This window comes from Uranotaenia lowii, chromosome 3 (assembly GCF_029784155.1).
Source record: "Uranotaenia lowii strain MFRU-FL chromosome 3, ASM2978415v1, whole genome shotgun sequence".
Taxonomy (NCBI): domain Eukaryota; kingdom Metazoa; phylum Arthropoda; class Insecta; order Diptera; family Culicidae; genus Uranotaenia; species Uranotaenia lowii.
Window position 1 is genome coordinate 336,733,970 of NC_073693.1, and position 17,551 is coordinate 336,751,520.

The 17,551-nt window shown below is 34.0% G+C and overlaps 1 protein-coding gene across 1 annotated transcript in view; it reads left to right on the plus strand.

Annotated features, from left to right (window-relative positions):
• Nucleotides 1-4,755: 4,755 nt before the first annotated feature.
• The window catches only part of LOC129756073 (chitin synthase chs-2-like), a 72,274-nt gene continuing 59,478 nt past the window's right edge, over nucleotides 4,756-17,551 (plus strand). Inside the window, exon 1 of the mRNA XM_055752826.1 lies at nucleotides 4,756-5,150. Within this exon, the coding sequence (XP_055608801.1) occupies nucleotides 5,059-5,150 (92 nt within the window). The 5' untranslated portion in view covers nucleotides 4,756-5,058. The remainder of the gene's footprint in view (nucleotides 5,151-17,551) is intronic.

The following is a 17,551-nucleotide window of genomic DNA, read 5'->3' on the forward strand; positions in this document are numbered from 1 at the left end:
TTGATTACCGCTTCTATTACAGCCAGCGAGGGCGCTTCCGAGTTTACGCCATTAATGCGACTTACTGTGGGCGCCTCGAGCTGCGGCTTCTGTTGGCCATTGCTATTTGTAACTCGGAAGAGTTGTTCAAAATGCTCAGTCCAACGCTTGAGCTGATCTGTTCGATCTGTCAGCAGCTGACCTGCTCGGTCTTTAAGCGGCATTCTTGCATTAGTCCTTGCACCACTGAGGCGGCGAGAAATGTCATTAAGTAATAGGATAACTTCATTGACGGCGGCTCTTTCTCCCTCTTCGGCTAGGGAGTTTGTCCAGGCTCTCTTGTCTCGTCCACAAGCTCGTTTAACTGCCTTTTCCAGCTCCGCATATCGTAAGCGGGCGGCTGCTTTGGCTGACCCGGATGCCTTTCGACTTGGAGGACTTTCGACGACATTTCGACTTTCGCCTTTCTCCGATCATCGACCATCCTCCAAGTTTCCTCCGACATCCATTCACTTCTTCTTCCACGTACTTTACCAAGATTACCAGGGCTCGTCGTGATAAAGGCATTCTTGATTCCACACCACTGTTTCACGAGCGTTCCGTCTGTCGGCAGCTCCGAGGCTCGGGATTCTAGCTGTTCAACGTATGCCCTTTTCACCTCTGGATTCTCCAACCGGCGGACGTCGTATCGACACCCGACTTTCTCCTCGCGCCGTTGGACACGCTCAACTCTCAGTCGTATCTCGCCAAGGACGAGGTGATGGTTAGATGCAATGTCTGCGCTTCGTTTGTTGCGGACATCAGGAAGGCTCCTTCTCCATTTTCGGCTGATGCAGATGTGGTCAATTTGATTTTCTGTTCGGCCATCTCGGGATACCCAAGTGACTTTATGTGCTGGTCGATGGGGGAAGAGCGATCCACCGATCACCATGTTGTTGTTGCCACAAAATTCTACAAACAGCTCTCCGTTTTCGCTCATCTGTCCTAGGCCATGGCGCCCCATGATGCACTCAAAGTCCTGATTATCGGAGCCAATCTTTGCGTTGAAGTCGCCTAAGTGGATTTGAATGTCAAAATTGCTCTTTCTCCTGCAAATCGGCAACGTCAGTTGGCGCATTACACTGGACCACACTGGTTTCTAACCCGTGTTCTGAATCTGGCTACGATTATTCTTTCGTTGATCGGTTCCCATCTTATAAGAGCCGCATGGGTCTGCGGGCTTGATAGGAAACCAACTCCTCGTTCCCGAGTAGCGTGTTCTCCTCGTATGCCAGAGTGAAGCAGTACTTGCCCAGACTGTGTCTTGTGTTCTCCAGTTGGAAGCAAGGCTTATCGGATCGGCAGGATGGATTAGCAGCTGGCGGGTAAGTAGGATTCTTCTAACGTTGCGGGTAAGTGTCTTCCTTTGATGGTAGTTAATTTTCTTTTCAGGTTGCACTTTCTTTCTGGTTTCTTCGGTTTGCAGGTAAGTTTTCCGGTTCTTCGTTTTGCAGGTAAGTACACGGTTTGAATTTGGTCACATTAACGATACTTTTATTAACTTTAACTTAATTTAACTTTATTTACAGCTAACAAAATCTAAACTTAACTTTTCTATACAAAATTTTGAATCAAAACAACTTTCACTTTTCAAATAGAAGTCCGAGTGTGCGTTCGCTGGTTCGACTTTGACGGTTCTCGTGTCAGAGCAAAAAGAGAAACATATGATAGCTGATCGGCCTTTTATAAATTAGGGATGCCGGAAATTCCTCTTTTTCTCGTAGTTGTTTCCTAGTTCCCGAGTAACTGACAGCATCCCGAGTACGACCCACTGCTAAAACTCCGCTTCTCGATGATTTCAATCCGGGGGGTATTCCTTTTTTCCCAATTTCGTGTATGCACGAACACCAGTGTTATGCCAACGGACTTCGCTCAGTCCCAATATCTCTAGCTTGATGCGGCTAGCTTCTCTAGCAAGTTAAGCCAGCTTACCTGGCTGGGCAAGTTACATGTCAACATAGCTTTAAACAAGTGTAGAATAGTGCATTTTAATCTAACATTGCTCCATGTTCAGCCCAAACTTAGTATTTAAAACCCAAAACCAATTGATGAAACCCTTTCGGCAACCCTTTCAAAATCTAATACCGCCACACTATCAATCCAATCGGAGTGATTTGATTCGATTGTAAACTGGGTAAATTGAAATCGAAATTATTGCCCTCCTGACTGTCTATCGCCGTCGTCATTCCACCACCATCTGTGTCAGTTGTCAGTGGGTTGCTGGCCGGAAACAGGGTAGTCGAAGACCGGCGACAGACGGAAATCGTCACCCGGAAGCGGACCGACTGCACAGTATACGCTATGGACTTGGACAAGGATCCTCCCCCCTTCCGAATCGAAGAGGGCATTCGCGGGAAGGGTCAGCCATACAGTGTGCCACCAAGCGACGACGCGACGTCACGGAGCGAGATAGATAGATTAATTTTAAAATCAATTTATCAGTAAATGGCACTTTTATTGACGTGGGATAAATTTTGTGCAGTGCATGGCAATTTTTCGCTTTCCGATTTTGATTTTTTTTTTTATTTCAGTTGCTTTCTCTTACAATCAGGAGAAAGACCTTTCCTCTAGTTCCGTTTGTGGGTCGGTTTTGGCGGGAAACTGGCGAGTGAAGATATTTTTTGACACGTGAAAACCGATTTTATATTCGCTTTCGCCTGGACGCTGTGCTGTGGTGTATAAAGTTTTATGAAGGGTTTTCGAGGTTTTCGCTCTCTGCAAGTGCAAATTCGTCGGGTGCAATTTTGTAATTGAACGCCAGATGGGAACTTGGTCGGAATGATTGCACCGTGCGGTTGGCCAACCATGGCAATTGGGCTCTCTTTTCGGACAGATTTTTTTCTCTCCGCCTGCCCATGATTATATTTCTTTTCGATTTCCTGTTGAATCAGCAGCAGGACTGACTGGAATTCGGGAGTTAATTCGACCAGTTGGCCACCACGCTTTGGTCAGGGCTTCATTAAATGGAAATATATCACTCTGATGAAATGCGGTGACAGATTCGTGAGGAGTGGCATCATTTCGATAAATTTATTCCACTTTTAGCCTTTCTCTGTTTAACGGTCAATTTCATTTGAAATTCTGCAATTCTGTTATTTTTGTGATAAAGGAGAGTTTTTTTTTATCTAAATCAACAATCCAAATACAAATATTCAAAATGATTTATCATTTTTGTAAAATTTGTTTAATTTGTATAATCTGTAAAATTTGTAAATTTGTAAATTAAGTAAAAAAAAAGGAAAAGTTTGAAAAATTTGTGAAATTTGTAAAATTTGTAAAATTTGTAAAATTTTTAAAATTTGTAAAATTTGTAAAATTTGTAAAATTTGTAAAATTTGCAAAATTTGTAAAATTTGTAAAATTTGTAAAATTTGTAAAATTTGTAAAATTTGTAAAATTTGTAAAATTTGTAAAATTTGTAAAATTTGTAAAATTTGTAAAATTTGTAAAATTTGTAAAATTTGTAAAATTTGTAAAATTTGTAAAATTTGTAAAATTTGTAAAATTTGTTAAATTTGTTAAATTTGTTATATTTAATTTTATAATTTTTGTTAATTTTGTTATTTTGGTCATTTTTGTCATTTTTGTCATTTTTGTCATTTTTGTAATTTTGTCATTTTTGTCATTTTTGTCATTTTTGTCATTTTTGTCATTTTTGTCATTTTTGTCATTTTTGTCATTTTTGTCATTTTTGTCATTTTTGTCTTTTTTGTCATTTTTGTCATTTTTGTCATTTTTGTCATTTTTGTCATTTTTGTCATTTTTGTCATTTTTGTCATTTTTGTCATTTTTGTCATTTTTGTCATTTTTGTCATTTTTGTCATTTTTGTCATTTTTGTCATTTTTGTCATTTTTGTCATTTTTGTCATTTTTGTCATTTTTGTCATTTTTGTCATTTTTGTCATTTTTGTCATTTTTGTCATTTTTGTCATTTTTGTCATTTTTGTCATTTTTGTCATTTTTGTCATTTTTGTCATTTTTGTCATTTTTGTCATTTTTGTCATTTTTGTAATTTTGTCATTTTTGTCATTTTGTCATTTTTGTCATTTTTGTCATTTTTGTCATTTTTGTCATTTTTGTCATTTTTGTCATTTTTGTCATTTTTGTCATTTTTGTCATTTTTGTCATTTTTGTCATTTTTGTCATTTTTGTCATTTTTGTCATTTTTGTCATTTTGTCATTTTTGTCATTTTTTTACATTACTGTTTTGCATTTTATCTTTAAAAGAATGTGTTTTTTCGTTTTCAGATCATAAAGAAAGTTCATTCTTGCCGATTGACATTTTTCTAACCAATAAATTTCCGTAAGACTTCACCAGGTTCTCAGAAACATTCATTTTACAACTTTTATAATTGGGTTTGTACTTCTTTCATTCAAAAATGCCACAGCTCTCTCTCTCTCTCTCTCCGTTCATAAACGATAATTGATAGCAAATTTCAATTGAACATGAAAACTGCATTATCTGATAAGAATAGTTAGCCAGGTGCCTTCCTTCTCCTATCGCCATCGATTCAAGAAAGTTCTTCGCCAATCTTGGGAGACAAACGAGTCGTTTTCTTCGTCGTCACTCAAGTGGCTTGCCTCAGGAGTACTTCAACACTTTCGCTTGCTTGCTTACTCGATAATGATGAGCTTCCACATTCAAGTAACCTTACTTCGTACAATGTGTATAAGTTTGTGAAGTACCTGTTATAGGAACATTTGTGAGCACAGCCAAGCCTCAAGTCGATTGGAATTGATTCAGTTAATTTTGATTGCTTTCTTGAGACGGAACGAATTACGCTGTACCTCGGAAGTGAAACTCAAGCAGTGGAATAGAGAATTTGAATTTCTAGAGTTGAACGTGGAAGTGAAACTGAGGATTGCGTGAAACTACACTAACGGTCGACTGTCAGGTGTCGAAGATTGGATATTGGATTGAAATAGGGATACTTTTAGTGAAGTGTGTATAATAGTTTTGGGATGCGAAAATTATCCTTCACGGTAAAGTGCTGATGGGTTGTTCGGAATCTTTGAGGAAAAATTTCCGCATAGTGAACCATGATGAAGAATAAAGAAAACACCATGCCCTATTTCTCTGAATCATCGGATGATGATGACGATGATGATGAGAAGACTCTTCTGATTCGAAAGTAAGTAAAAGCTGAAACGTAGGAGTAGCTTTCCAAAGTACTTTTTAGAAAATGATGAACTGATTGCTTGATTGTGGGAGAAGTTTGGTGCTACAATACGAGAATGAGACCTGAGTCCTGAGACTTGAGACTTGAACTTCTAGACCTTAATCAAGATCCGAGAGAGATCAAAGTAATGAGCCATTCGAAATGAGACATGAGGCAAGAGACCTGAAGAAGACCAGAGACATATGACTTAAGACATAAGACTGAGTCGATTTGAGGTCATTTTTGAATTTCTCAAACCCTGAGGTTTTAAAAGCTTCGTCTTGGTCCAAAACTCATCCATAATTTTTTGCAGAATTTTTAAGTAACGTTTACTTGAGTAAATTTGAACTTTTAGGTTTATATGGGAAAATTGAATATTTTGTACTGAATAATCAACATCACTTTTGTTTCTTCTGTGCAACAGAGCCTGCTAATGGTTTTTGTACTAATTTATAAATTTTTCAGAGGGAATTTTACGCTGAACAACTTTGTCGAAGACTGTAACTTCGTATCTTATAAGGCAAAAAGTTATTAGTTTTTTAACAGGGGTATGTCTTTTAGCATTGATAAACAATAAATTCAATTGACCCCACTGCCCCACTGATATTTCATGACCATTTTTCATGCAATACTATCTTATGAAAACCTTTTGAATAAGTAGGTATACTGCAAATATTTTTTAAAAAAACTGAAAATAACTGTTATTTATTTAAATTTTGACTATGGAAAGCGAAAGTGAATTAAATTAATAATTGAGGTGTTTTTCCTCAGTTTCTGCTCGATATTTTTTTTTAAATACTCACAGTATTCTGATTCGATTTGTCCGCATGTTCTGTTCAAAAATTAAACCAAATGCTAAGATTTAACACAGGTTTTGAAAAAAACTGGTTCTGTTCACTATCCCAGATACTATTTCACAGGGACCAACTTATCGGTTATATTTTATGTTTGAACTTGCTGTCCCTACATAATTTATTGAGCCTTTGAATTTCTCAAAAATAATGTTTGTTTAAGTAGTATACCTATAGGTAAATCATTTTTTATGTTCAGGGAACTGATTGGTACCGTGAAAGGGGTTAATTGGGACAGTTTAAGTTGTTTTATTCGTTTACAGATGATCCTAGACTTTGCTATGACCAAAGTCAATTAACCCCAAGAAATGTGCGCCACACAATGTAGGATTAACAGTACATTCTCAGTGCATAAAACTCATGCTCTCCCTTAAAAAAAGCTCAATAACGGCGCCGGCCACGTCCTAATAGTCAATAAGGGACATAGGGAGGAATGTTAGTAAGATACTCTTTTGGTTCAACTTGCAACCCCTTATCTTCGTGTACCTTAAAAATTCATTTTAAAGAAATCAAAAACAGAGGTACGCATGTATCACCAGCTATGGAAACCATCTGTACGTCTGCGAATCTATATTCAACCATCAAAGGAAAGGGTTATGTTAGTAAAAGGAAGGTATAGATCAAGATCCATTTTGGTAGATGGTACGACATAGGGGTTTCCCTACACCTTCTGTGCTCCTAGTCGTTTCCTATTGAAACTCCTGTTTCTTTCTATGAGGCCTGTTGAAAAAAGAATCAGTGAGGACAGTGCTTTTTTAAATAGCACTTGCACAAGCTACCATAAGTTCAACAAAAAAGGACTTTGCGATAATTATTTAAACCTAGTTAAAACTAGCTCATTTTCCTCAAACTAGATCCTATCACATCAACGAACTTGTAGAACAGCTGAATTATTCTTTTTATGTTTTTTTCTAATCATTACATTTCAATTGAATTGGTGTCAAAAAAAAAAAAAACTAAATACAATATTATAATAATATGATTTTCATTTTGCCATCTCTTGCTTGATAGTTCAAAACAGCCGTTCCGTAGATTCCTTAATGCTTTTCTAAACTCGGGTCTCATTATTGAGATATACTTGTTTCAATAAACAAGTATAGTGTTATTTAAAATATTTAAATAAATGTATCATTTTTTTTAAATTTCCACGTTCTCGAGTTTTACAAATACCGTAGTTTGCTTCATGCTTAAGAAAAAAATTCTTTTTGATAACATAATCTCTATAAGACATACTTGAGCATGAAAAAGCATTGGTTTTTCTTTTGACGGTAAAAATTGAACACAAGATTGGGTATTTTGCGTGGATTTTCCAATTGGCAAGTGAGTTATTTAGTCTTAGAATATACTCTTAGGAATATATTTCTGATCTTGAATTTGATCTAAAGAAGAATTGCAGTTTTTGGGATGTATATTTTTTTTTTCTAATGATTGAATTGCTGAACCTTTTCTACCTGAACTTATATTTTGAGATGCGCTTAATATTTTTATTGATATGATTTTAAATTATTTACCATATTTTTTTTAATTCTACGAATTGACAATAATACATCATCTTTCATAATGAATTTAAGCATTGAACATGAGCTTTCTATCAACTAAGGCCCACCTACGGCCAAAGCTTTAACAGTTTAATTTAAATTGTCCTCAAATCTGTCACCTAAGATCTTCAAACTTTAACATCAAAATTATAAGTTTGTCATAATTTAACACAACACACCATTTTACATATATACTTTTATTAGCTTATCAGTTATTTTAATTTATTTTATTTAAAATATTTTGTTTGAAGGCAGCGAAAAGCATTTAAAAATAAATATTTAAATATGATTAGTGCATTGCGAAGGTTGAGTAGAATACTTCAAAAAAAGTTGTCATACTATTTTTGTGTATAAGATCTGCACATCATGTGCGTTTATTGTTTAAAAAATGCTTTGCCCTAAATTAGAATACCTAATAACTTAACGCATTACTTTCCGAAAAAAATATGATAGATGCCAAAATGCAACATATTTTCAAGTTCCTGTCTGTGTGTATGTTCTTGTTTGAAAAATCCCTGTTTAGTGTCTAACTTAGACGTTGACTGTTAGTGCTTTCTAATGTCTTGGAAAAATTTCATAATTTAACGACAAAATACGGCGAAATATGCGGACCATTTAACATACAGTTCCACGCTAATTTCAATAATTTCTTCAAACCCTCCCATCTATGAAAAGCATCAAGAACTAATGATAGAAAAAGAAAACTTCTGAATTATTGAAAATATGCTCTTTGATTTGATTTGGTTTCTAAACACGAATATCTTCCCCAAATCGTACAGCGTAGAATAAAAATCTGCCATGATGCCATGAATTCACAAAAGTTTTAAAAGATATTTGGACATAAAACAATCTGGAAAATCGTAGGTAACAATTGCTCGCTAGAAAAAAAAACGCGTAAAATAATAAATAATGCAGACTTTACAGACCACATTGTATAATGTTTTCTCCGCAACATAATAAACTAAAAGGAAAAGAAGAGCATTATGCCACATATTGAAATAAAACCTTTTCCTTTCCGATACATTGTTTAAATATTCTTAAAACTTAATTTAATTACGGACAGCTTTGTGAAAATAATTTGTTTGCAAATATGACGTATCCCATATATTTTGGGAACAAAACTTATGATTTTTAAGCGTTTATTGAAATACTTACGAAAAAATATTTTTTAAATATGAACAATATCCCTTCTTTGTAAATAGATTAACTAATTATTGAAGACTAAACATGGCTTTGACTATTTTTCCATATCCAACTTGCAGTGATAATATTTATGATTAGGCTTTCTAAATGGTCTATTATTAGATGCCTACAATTCAGAGTAAACCAAAAAAAAATTAAAGAGGTTGTACATAAGTACGACCGCAAGGTTAACGTAGAATTGCGACAGCCGGTCCTGTGTCAATAGGATATGATTCATAATAAATTATCATACTCGGAAAATGTTGATCGTTTTGACATGAATTATATATTTATTCATCAACTATCACGGCCAATTGAGACAGATAGTAAAATATTTGTAGCTGCTTCAAAATCCAATGCAACTGAGCCAATGCGCCTGCAATTATGCAACTACAAACCTCAAGCGTTGTATCAAACGCTCCGGAGAAAAGCTTTAAAGATTCAGTATTATGCGTTTAATTCGAATTAGTAGGGGAAATGCGCACTAAGGGGTATACAAAAGGGGTCGTCATTGTACATTGGATGGAGATGAAAATTCATCAACAAATTTAAGTTTAATGAAAAGCGCACTTAATACAAAATTATTTAGAGAGTGAGATTTTTTTCAGGTTTTTTCCAATGGATTTTTTTGCTTGAATAAATATTATATGTCAATGAATGGTGTCATACTCAAACTTCTACACATTTTAATTTCGTGAATTTTTTCTGCTCAGAAATAGGGACCGCGGATTACTTTTCATTTTTTTTATCAAAGTTCTGATTTAAGATTTGAACCGTGGAATTATCTTTGCCATGTACAATAAAAATTGTATTTAAAATTTCATCTCTATAGAAGAACGTTATTGAAAAGTAACGAAAGGTTTATAATTTTAATCAAATGATGTAAAAATTTTTAATATTCAAAAAATCACAGGTGCCCATACAAAAAAAAATTAAATGAAAAATATTTTTTTCTTTCCAAAGTGACTCATGCCTTTGTAAAGTAGCCTGAAGCATTTAGTTGGCTGACCCCGCAGATGTGGAAAATTGCGGAATCTGGACGATGCTGCTGATGTGGTTTGGTGGGCTTTTAGCCTTTTCGGTTCCTTTGAGTTTGATTTTCTCAAAGGAAGCATAATGAATGCTCCGGGTTTCAGTGAAAATGGTTTACTCAGCCGAGCATAGTTGTCCTCGTCGTCCTGGTGAAGAACTTCAAACAGCACAATCCTAGCAAGTGGCCTTCTCTCCCAACAGCATTGCACACATTTTTGGTCGCAACAACCCACCGACCGGGAGAAAGACCAAAAAGCAAATGAAAACGGGTCGGGGCAATCCTTGCTTTTTTTTAACTTCGCATCTAGTGCAGTTCGGGTCGACGATCAGGGTTTTTTCGCTCGGGTGTTTTGCGCACCAATTTGTATTAGCGCGTTATTGGTATTGGTGTACCAACACATAGCCGACCCAAAATGTTGTTCGGAAAAGATGTCCGTGAAAGAGGTGTTTTTCGTGACGCGAGATTCGTTCGCGAATTTCAATTTGCCCCCCTATAGTGTTGCCGTAAGACGTAATTCTACGTCAAAAAAATCCAACCCTTCACCACACAATGTTAAAATTCCTTCAACGCAACGCAAAAAAAAATTATAGACCCCAAATTCATTCTCCTGTGATTCGAAGTTAAGTCGCCTTGTGTTCAGTAGTGAATAAACTCAACCAGTAGTGAGTAAACTCAATATGAATTGATTCTTAAGGGGCCGTTCAAATATTACGTCACGCAATTTTCAATCTTTTTCAATCACCTCCCCCTCCTCCCCCTACGTAACACATTCGTTTCAGATTTTCTATCCAAAATCCACTGACCGTAACAAACTTCTATATCCCCTCCCTCCCTAAACGCGCTACGTAATATTTGAATGATCCCTAACTAAACTACTACTCCGAACTTTATATTTTAGTATTCTAACTAAACAAAACATCTTGCCTTGTGATCAAAGTACGAATCAGAAGATTCCCAATAAATATAGCCCATTTTGCAGTGGACTTCATTTTCCAAGTTATCATAATTAGAAACTGTAAAATGTTGAAGGATGAAGACTAATTCTCAATGTCATTGGGGGGCATTGGAGATCATGGAGATCTTGCTATCACCTATTATAATGGTAATGTTCCTGTTCCAGACTGTCTGCAATAATTGGCAGTATCGTGAGTTGCGTGTGGTGTGGATCGATCTGGGTACAAGCAAACACATTCCATACCGACAATACCAGAACACAGTCCTAAAATATAGTCGTTAAATAAATTCACAATCCGTTCACAAATCGAAAAATATTCTAATCATTGCCCCGTTAATTTTTTTCACTCCCTTTTTTCGCCATTTTAAGCAGTTTCAATCAATTGCTTTTTTCTGTTTTCCCCAAAATCACTTTAAAAGTATTCTTCAATGTTTACCAAATTTGCAGACAGTACACATAACTTTTTCCAGTGTTTTCTAACAACACTTTTCATGGTAAGAAATTTCACGATATTAATTTTTAAATTATTTTGAGAAAATCTGGCTTGAGCAATTTATAGTTTAATTTTTATAAACGCTGATTCAATAATTTGATATTCATTGAGGTGTTGAAATAAAATCAAAAATGAAACTCAAAAGTTTTTTTCGCACATCTTCATCATTTTTAATGATTTGTGACATTCGAGTGTAAACCATTGTTTAGTAGTACATTTTATCAAAAAAAATTTTTTTTCTTAGTTCAAATATTTAGTTTGAAACTCTCTTTTTGTGTTGGATCTTAGTTAATATTTTTCGTGACATTTTTTTTATCATTTTCCTTGCTTTTTATGATGATATGGAATATTTCATCGTTATTTGAAAAGCTTCCCGGGAATTAGAAAAATTCGGGAATTCCCGAATTTCGGGAAACGTTTGAAAAATCCCGGGAATTCTAGAAACGAGTAAAATGTGCTGAATTTCTACAAATTTACACGATTTAAATTGGAAAAATGAAACAGATTGAGCCAGGAAAATAATAGTTCTACCACAGACCATACTGTCTGGACACTAGACTGAGTCGATTTAGATTCATTTGTGAATTTCTCAAACCCTGGGGTCTTAAAAGCTTCGTTTTGGTCCAAAACTCATCCATGATTTTTTGCAGATTTTTTAAGTAACGTTTATATGAGTAAATTTGAACTTTTAGGTTTGTATGGGAAAATTGAATATTTTGTACTGAAAAATCAACATAATTTTTTTTCTGTGGAACCAAGCCTGCTTATGGTTTTTTTTGCCAATTTATAAATTCTAAAAAGAAAATTTATTGTTTATCAATGCAAAAAGACATTCACCTGTTAAAAAGCTTTTAACTTTTTTGTCTAAGAAGATACAAAGTTATGATATTCGACAACGTTGCTCAGCGGAAACTTTCATTTGAAGAATTTATAAATTGACGCAAAAACCATTAGCAGGCTCGATTTCACAGAAGAAACAACGATGATGTTGATTTTTCTGCACAAAATATTCAATTTTCCCATACAAACCTGAAAGTTCAAATTTACTCAATTAAACGTTACTTAAAAATTCTGAAAAAAAATCATGGATGAGTTTTGGACCAAAACGAAGCTTTTGACACCCCAAGGTTTGAGAAATTCAAAAATCACCCCAAATCGATTCAGTCTACTGTACACTCGATTTCGTTTGTTGGATAATTTTTCCAACAGTACGCAATATCGAATGTTGTTTACAGTAGCAAAATCATCAGCAAAGAAATGAAATATTGTAAAAAAAAATAGATAGTTATCTGAAAATTAACGATATTTGATGAATTACATGAAGTCTAGCTAACTAACTTCTATCGATAGTGAGGAATCTTTCTCAATTATTGAAAATTTTTGCAGCTAGATTCAGACCAGTTTGTCGGTAAAAATACTTTGTTTTTGGGTCTTTGGTTTGCTTATTGAATTTTTGAAGCATTAAAATAGTTTGAAATGTTTTGCAATACTAGGTACGACCTTAAATTTAACAATATCATATTGATAAGAATTCGTACGCAGTAGATGATTCAAGATCTTCATGTTGAAATGTTCATTTTAAATTTTTCCCGGGATCCCGGGAATTCCCGGGAAAAGGATCGTCAGATTCCCCGATTCCCGGGAAAGCTAAAACGGCCGGGAAATGGACACTCTAATCCGGACAAATCCGGGAAATTTTGCAAGCTTCGGGTAGATCAGCCTCGAATATTTTAAAGTTGCCTTGATTCTGAAGAAAAAATAACTATTCTTGATATCTCATGTTCCTCTAATTCTTTCCATCTCCTACGAAAATGCAACATTTTTCGGCATTATGCTCCTTACCGGCTAATTGCGTTTTTCTCACCCCAGTACAGTGGTTTTGCAAATGGGCGCCAAAACTTGTAATATAGCTAATTCTTGTCTTGATTGCTTTTGGCGCCTTCCTTCCCTTTTCTGTGTGATTTGAATTACGATAAAAATAAGAGAAATAAGGTGCCATGACTTAAATTTCGTGCAAATAAAATCTAAAAATTAATTATCAAATTCGACAAAAAAACATTTTCGAAATGTTGTCTCCGTCGTTTGGATGAACCCTTGATAGTAATTCGATTTTCTAGTTTCAATTTTCTTTCCTTTCCAAGATTTCTAGAACTTAAAGCAGAATATGATTAAAGTAACGTTTATTTCCTTGGGTTCCTCCTCTGAACCGGGGGTCCGGAGAAATTGCCCCTATTGCCCTCTTTTCCCAAATTAAAATACTCATTTTTGCGTACTATCAGCTTAATCCTCCAAAGTTGTTCGGGGCAATATAGATCGCAACGTGCATTCAGATCATTCCAATATTTTGAAGAACTCAGATTTTTCTGAGATCAAGTATGTTCTGTTGAATGATAATCAAATTAATAAAAAAAATCTGAAATTGGAGTCCAAACAATCTGTTCATTGAGAAATGAGACACAGCGAAGCAATGTAAATGTAATGTAATTTTTTTTCAAGTAAGATATTTTTCTACCGGAAAATTCGGAATAACGGTAAAAGTTTTCATCGGACCTCAACATTTGTAAACATATCCGGATAGATTTATTCTTGAAAATTTCTAAGATCAAAGAAATACTCAAATACAATTACTCTGTCAAAAATAAAATAAAAACCAATTAAAAATAAAATAGACTCTTTTCATTCGGATCCAACTACAGACAACCTGGTACAATAAATTTGCTTAACTTTGAAACATTGAGAAACAAGTTCAAATTACCTACACAATGAATCAACATCGGTTAACAAAATCGGCGAACAAAATCGGTTGTTGGCCAAGGCCAACAAATAACAAACGCCAAGAAAGTACAGGTCAAATTTTCCCGGAACGGATATTTTCGAACAGTTTTGGAGGGTTAAACAAGCCTTTCTTCAATGTTTTAGTTCTGATAGCTAACCAAAATTTAATGAATGGTCCCCGGTTTTTAAGGATTTTTTTTCTTATTTTTAAATTGCAGTTTGGGGACCTTAATACCGGTTCATAATCATCATCATCATGAAAACTCATACAATTTTTGTTATCTGATAACTTTTGGTGGTGACTATATTTTAAAATTAAATTCACATTTTAAAACTGTAATTTTGTGAAATATGTTGATTATTCAATTTTTTTTCATGGCTTTGATTCAGTTTGATGAAAGTGGGAGGCATCCACATAATAACAGATCCACAATTTATAAGAAACTATTAAAGTAGCGTTTTAAGGTTTATTCTCAAGACTTAAATGACTGTAGTAATTTTTACAGGAAAAAGTAAATTTGTTACAACCAACTTGGAAAACAAGTGTGTATAATTCACCTCTACTTGATGGCGGATGAAAATTAAGAACGATTTTATTTTCAACCTTTCCCGCTTAATCAAACAATATGACAGGATTGGCAATATTATAGTGATGCAAAATACATGTCTACATTTGATCTTTATTCATCCTAGCCGTTCCAAAACGTTTGAGATTGAACAGCAGGTTTCCAATATTTTTTAACATGTTTCTAATTTATTGAATACATTTTGCTAAACGTATTAGCAGACAGCGAACAGACATTGAAAATCAAGGGAATACGAAAACAGGTCGTTCGAATGAAGACCAATATTGCTAAACTTTTACACTTCCCAGTCGAGGGCCGGCTGTTAGATATCGGACTATAGTGCAAAGTGTGGCTTATCATGAACAGGTGTTTTCTATCATTTACAATCTTTTGCAACCCGTGTTGTGGGTGTTTGATTATAGACAAACTCACACAAACATGCAAGCACACATGTAATTGTGCATGTCTGGGTTCGCAGCTACTCAACAATATTTATGCGCAAAGCTTCAAATTGCATCCGCTTTATATTTCATGCGTTCGGATGTTGACGATTAGGAGTAGGATGATTCACTTTTTCCTTTATATATTTTAGCTAGGAAGGAAATTTGATAAGAAAGTCCTCATCTTTTGATCCAGTTAATAATAAATGCATCTTCTACAACCTATTTCAGCTGATAAGCTGTCTATCTACACTTGACAATGAAGAAATACTTATTTGAACCCACTTTTTGTTCATGACTATCGAAACACGTGTATCGTGATACCTACATTTGTAATGGTTTGTATCAAAAGCAAGCGATTCAAGGAGTTGGATTTGATTCCTGCCAGCCATCCTCACATCTCCCTCCATCGATTTAGAGAATCTAGCGCCAGAGGTTAGCTCTCAAATTTACCGAATCGATGACACCATGTTTGAGCACAAGCGAGACACCCCCGAATGGCAACACTTGAAAATGATGTAAATTAACTCAGGACCTTTCAATCGTTTGTCGATTGACGCCGAGGGAGGGAAAATGTTAGGATTGATGCTCTGTTTGATGGTTAAGGGAAATTTAAACTACACATTCCCCAGTTTGAACAGCGTTGAGGGTGACGTTGCATTTGAAAATTAGAATCTGTCTATCGATAGTGAAGTGCTGATATCTAAGCTGATAAGGTAGAAGAAGCGATATAGGTTCTAATCACAAATATAAAAACAAAGTTTCCTTTTGTTCCCGTTTAGTTCAAATAATTACTACGGGCAAATAGTTTCGAGTGCTCTACTAAATTGAGTCACCCTACAATGGCTGCCGATTGGATTTCTACAGACACAAAACACACATTAATATTAGCTACGCGATGATGTCACTTTAATTATCGATAATGATGATGGAAGAGCAAACAATTTGACAGCACCATTTCGCTTGTAGAACACCGATGGAAACCTGAAGCTTTGCCAGCTGATAGATTGTTTGACATATTGAGGGAAATTTCTGAGGTTAATGACTGACATTTTTTAAACTAAAGATGGTTAAGGGTAATCGTATTGACTTCGGGAATTTTCCTCATAAAATTTGAATAAAAAAATCATAAAATTAAAAGCTATAATACGATAAAAAAAAAGACATTTAAGATTTTTTGACTTTTCGGTCATTTTTGACGGTTTTGTCATTTTTGACATTTTTGACGTTTTATACATTTTTGACATTTTCGACATTTTTGACATTTTCGACATTTTTGACATTTTATACATTTGTGACCTTTTTGACATTTTTGACATTTTTGACATTTTTGACATTTTTGACATTTTGGACATTTTTGACATTTTGGACATTTTTGACATTTTGGACATTTTTGACATTTTAGACATTTTTGACATTTTTGACATTTTTGACATTTTTGACATTTTGGACATTTTGGACATTTTTGACATTTTAGACATTTTTGACATTTTTGACATTTTCGACATTTTTGACATTTTTGACATTTTTGACATTTTTGACATTTTTGACATTTTTGACATTTTTGACATTTTTGACATTTTTGACATTTTTGACATTTTTGACATTTTTGACATTTTTGACATTTTTGACATTTTTGACATTTTTGACATTTTTGACATTTTTGACATTTTTGACATTTTTGACATTTTTGACTTTTTGACATTTTTGACATTTTTGACATTTTTGACATTTTTGATATTTTTGACATTTTTGACATTTTTGACATTTTTGACATTTTTGACATTTTTGACATTTTTGACATTTTTGACATTTTTGACATTTTTGACATTTTTGACATTTTTGACATTTTTGACATTTTTGACATTTTTGACATTTTTGACATTTTTGACATTTTTGAAATTTTTGACATTTTTGACATTTTTGACATTTTTGACATTTTTGACATTTTTGACATTTTTGAAATTTTTGACATTTTTGACATTTTTGACATTTTTGACATTTTTGACATTTTTGACATTTTTGACATTTTTGACCTTTTTTGACATTTTTGACATTTTTGAAATTTTTGACATTTTTGAAATTTTTGAAATTTTTGACATTTTTGACATTTTTGACATTTTTGACATTTTTGACATTTTTGACATTTTTGACATTTTTGACATTTTTGACATTTTTGACATTTTTGGCATTTTTGACATTTTTGACATTTTTGACATTTTTGACATTTTTGACATTTTTGACATTTTTGACATTTTTGACATTTTTGAAATTTTTGACATTTTTGACATTTTTGACATTTTTGACATTTTTGACATTTTTGACATTTTTGACATTTTTGACATTTTTGACATTTTTGACATTTTTGACATTTTTGACATTTTTGACATTTTTGACATTTTTGACATTTTTGACATTTTTGACATTTTTGACATTTTTGTCATTTTTGACATTTTTGACATTTTTGACATTTTTGACATTTTTGACATTTTTGACATTTTTGACATTTTTGACATTTTTTACATTTTTGACATTTTTGAA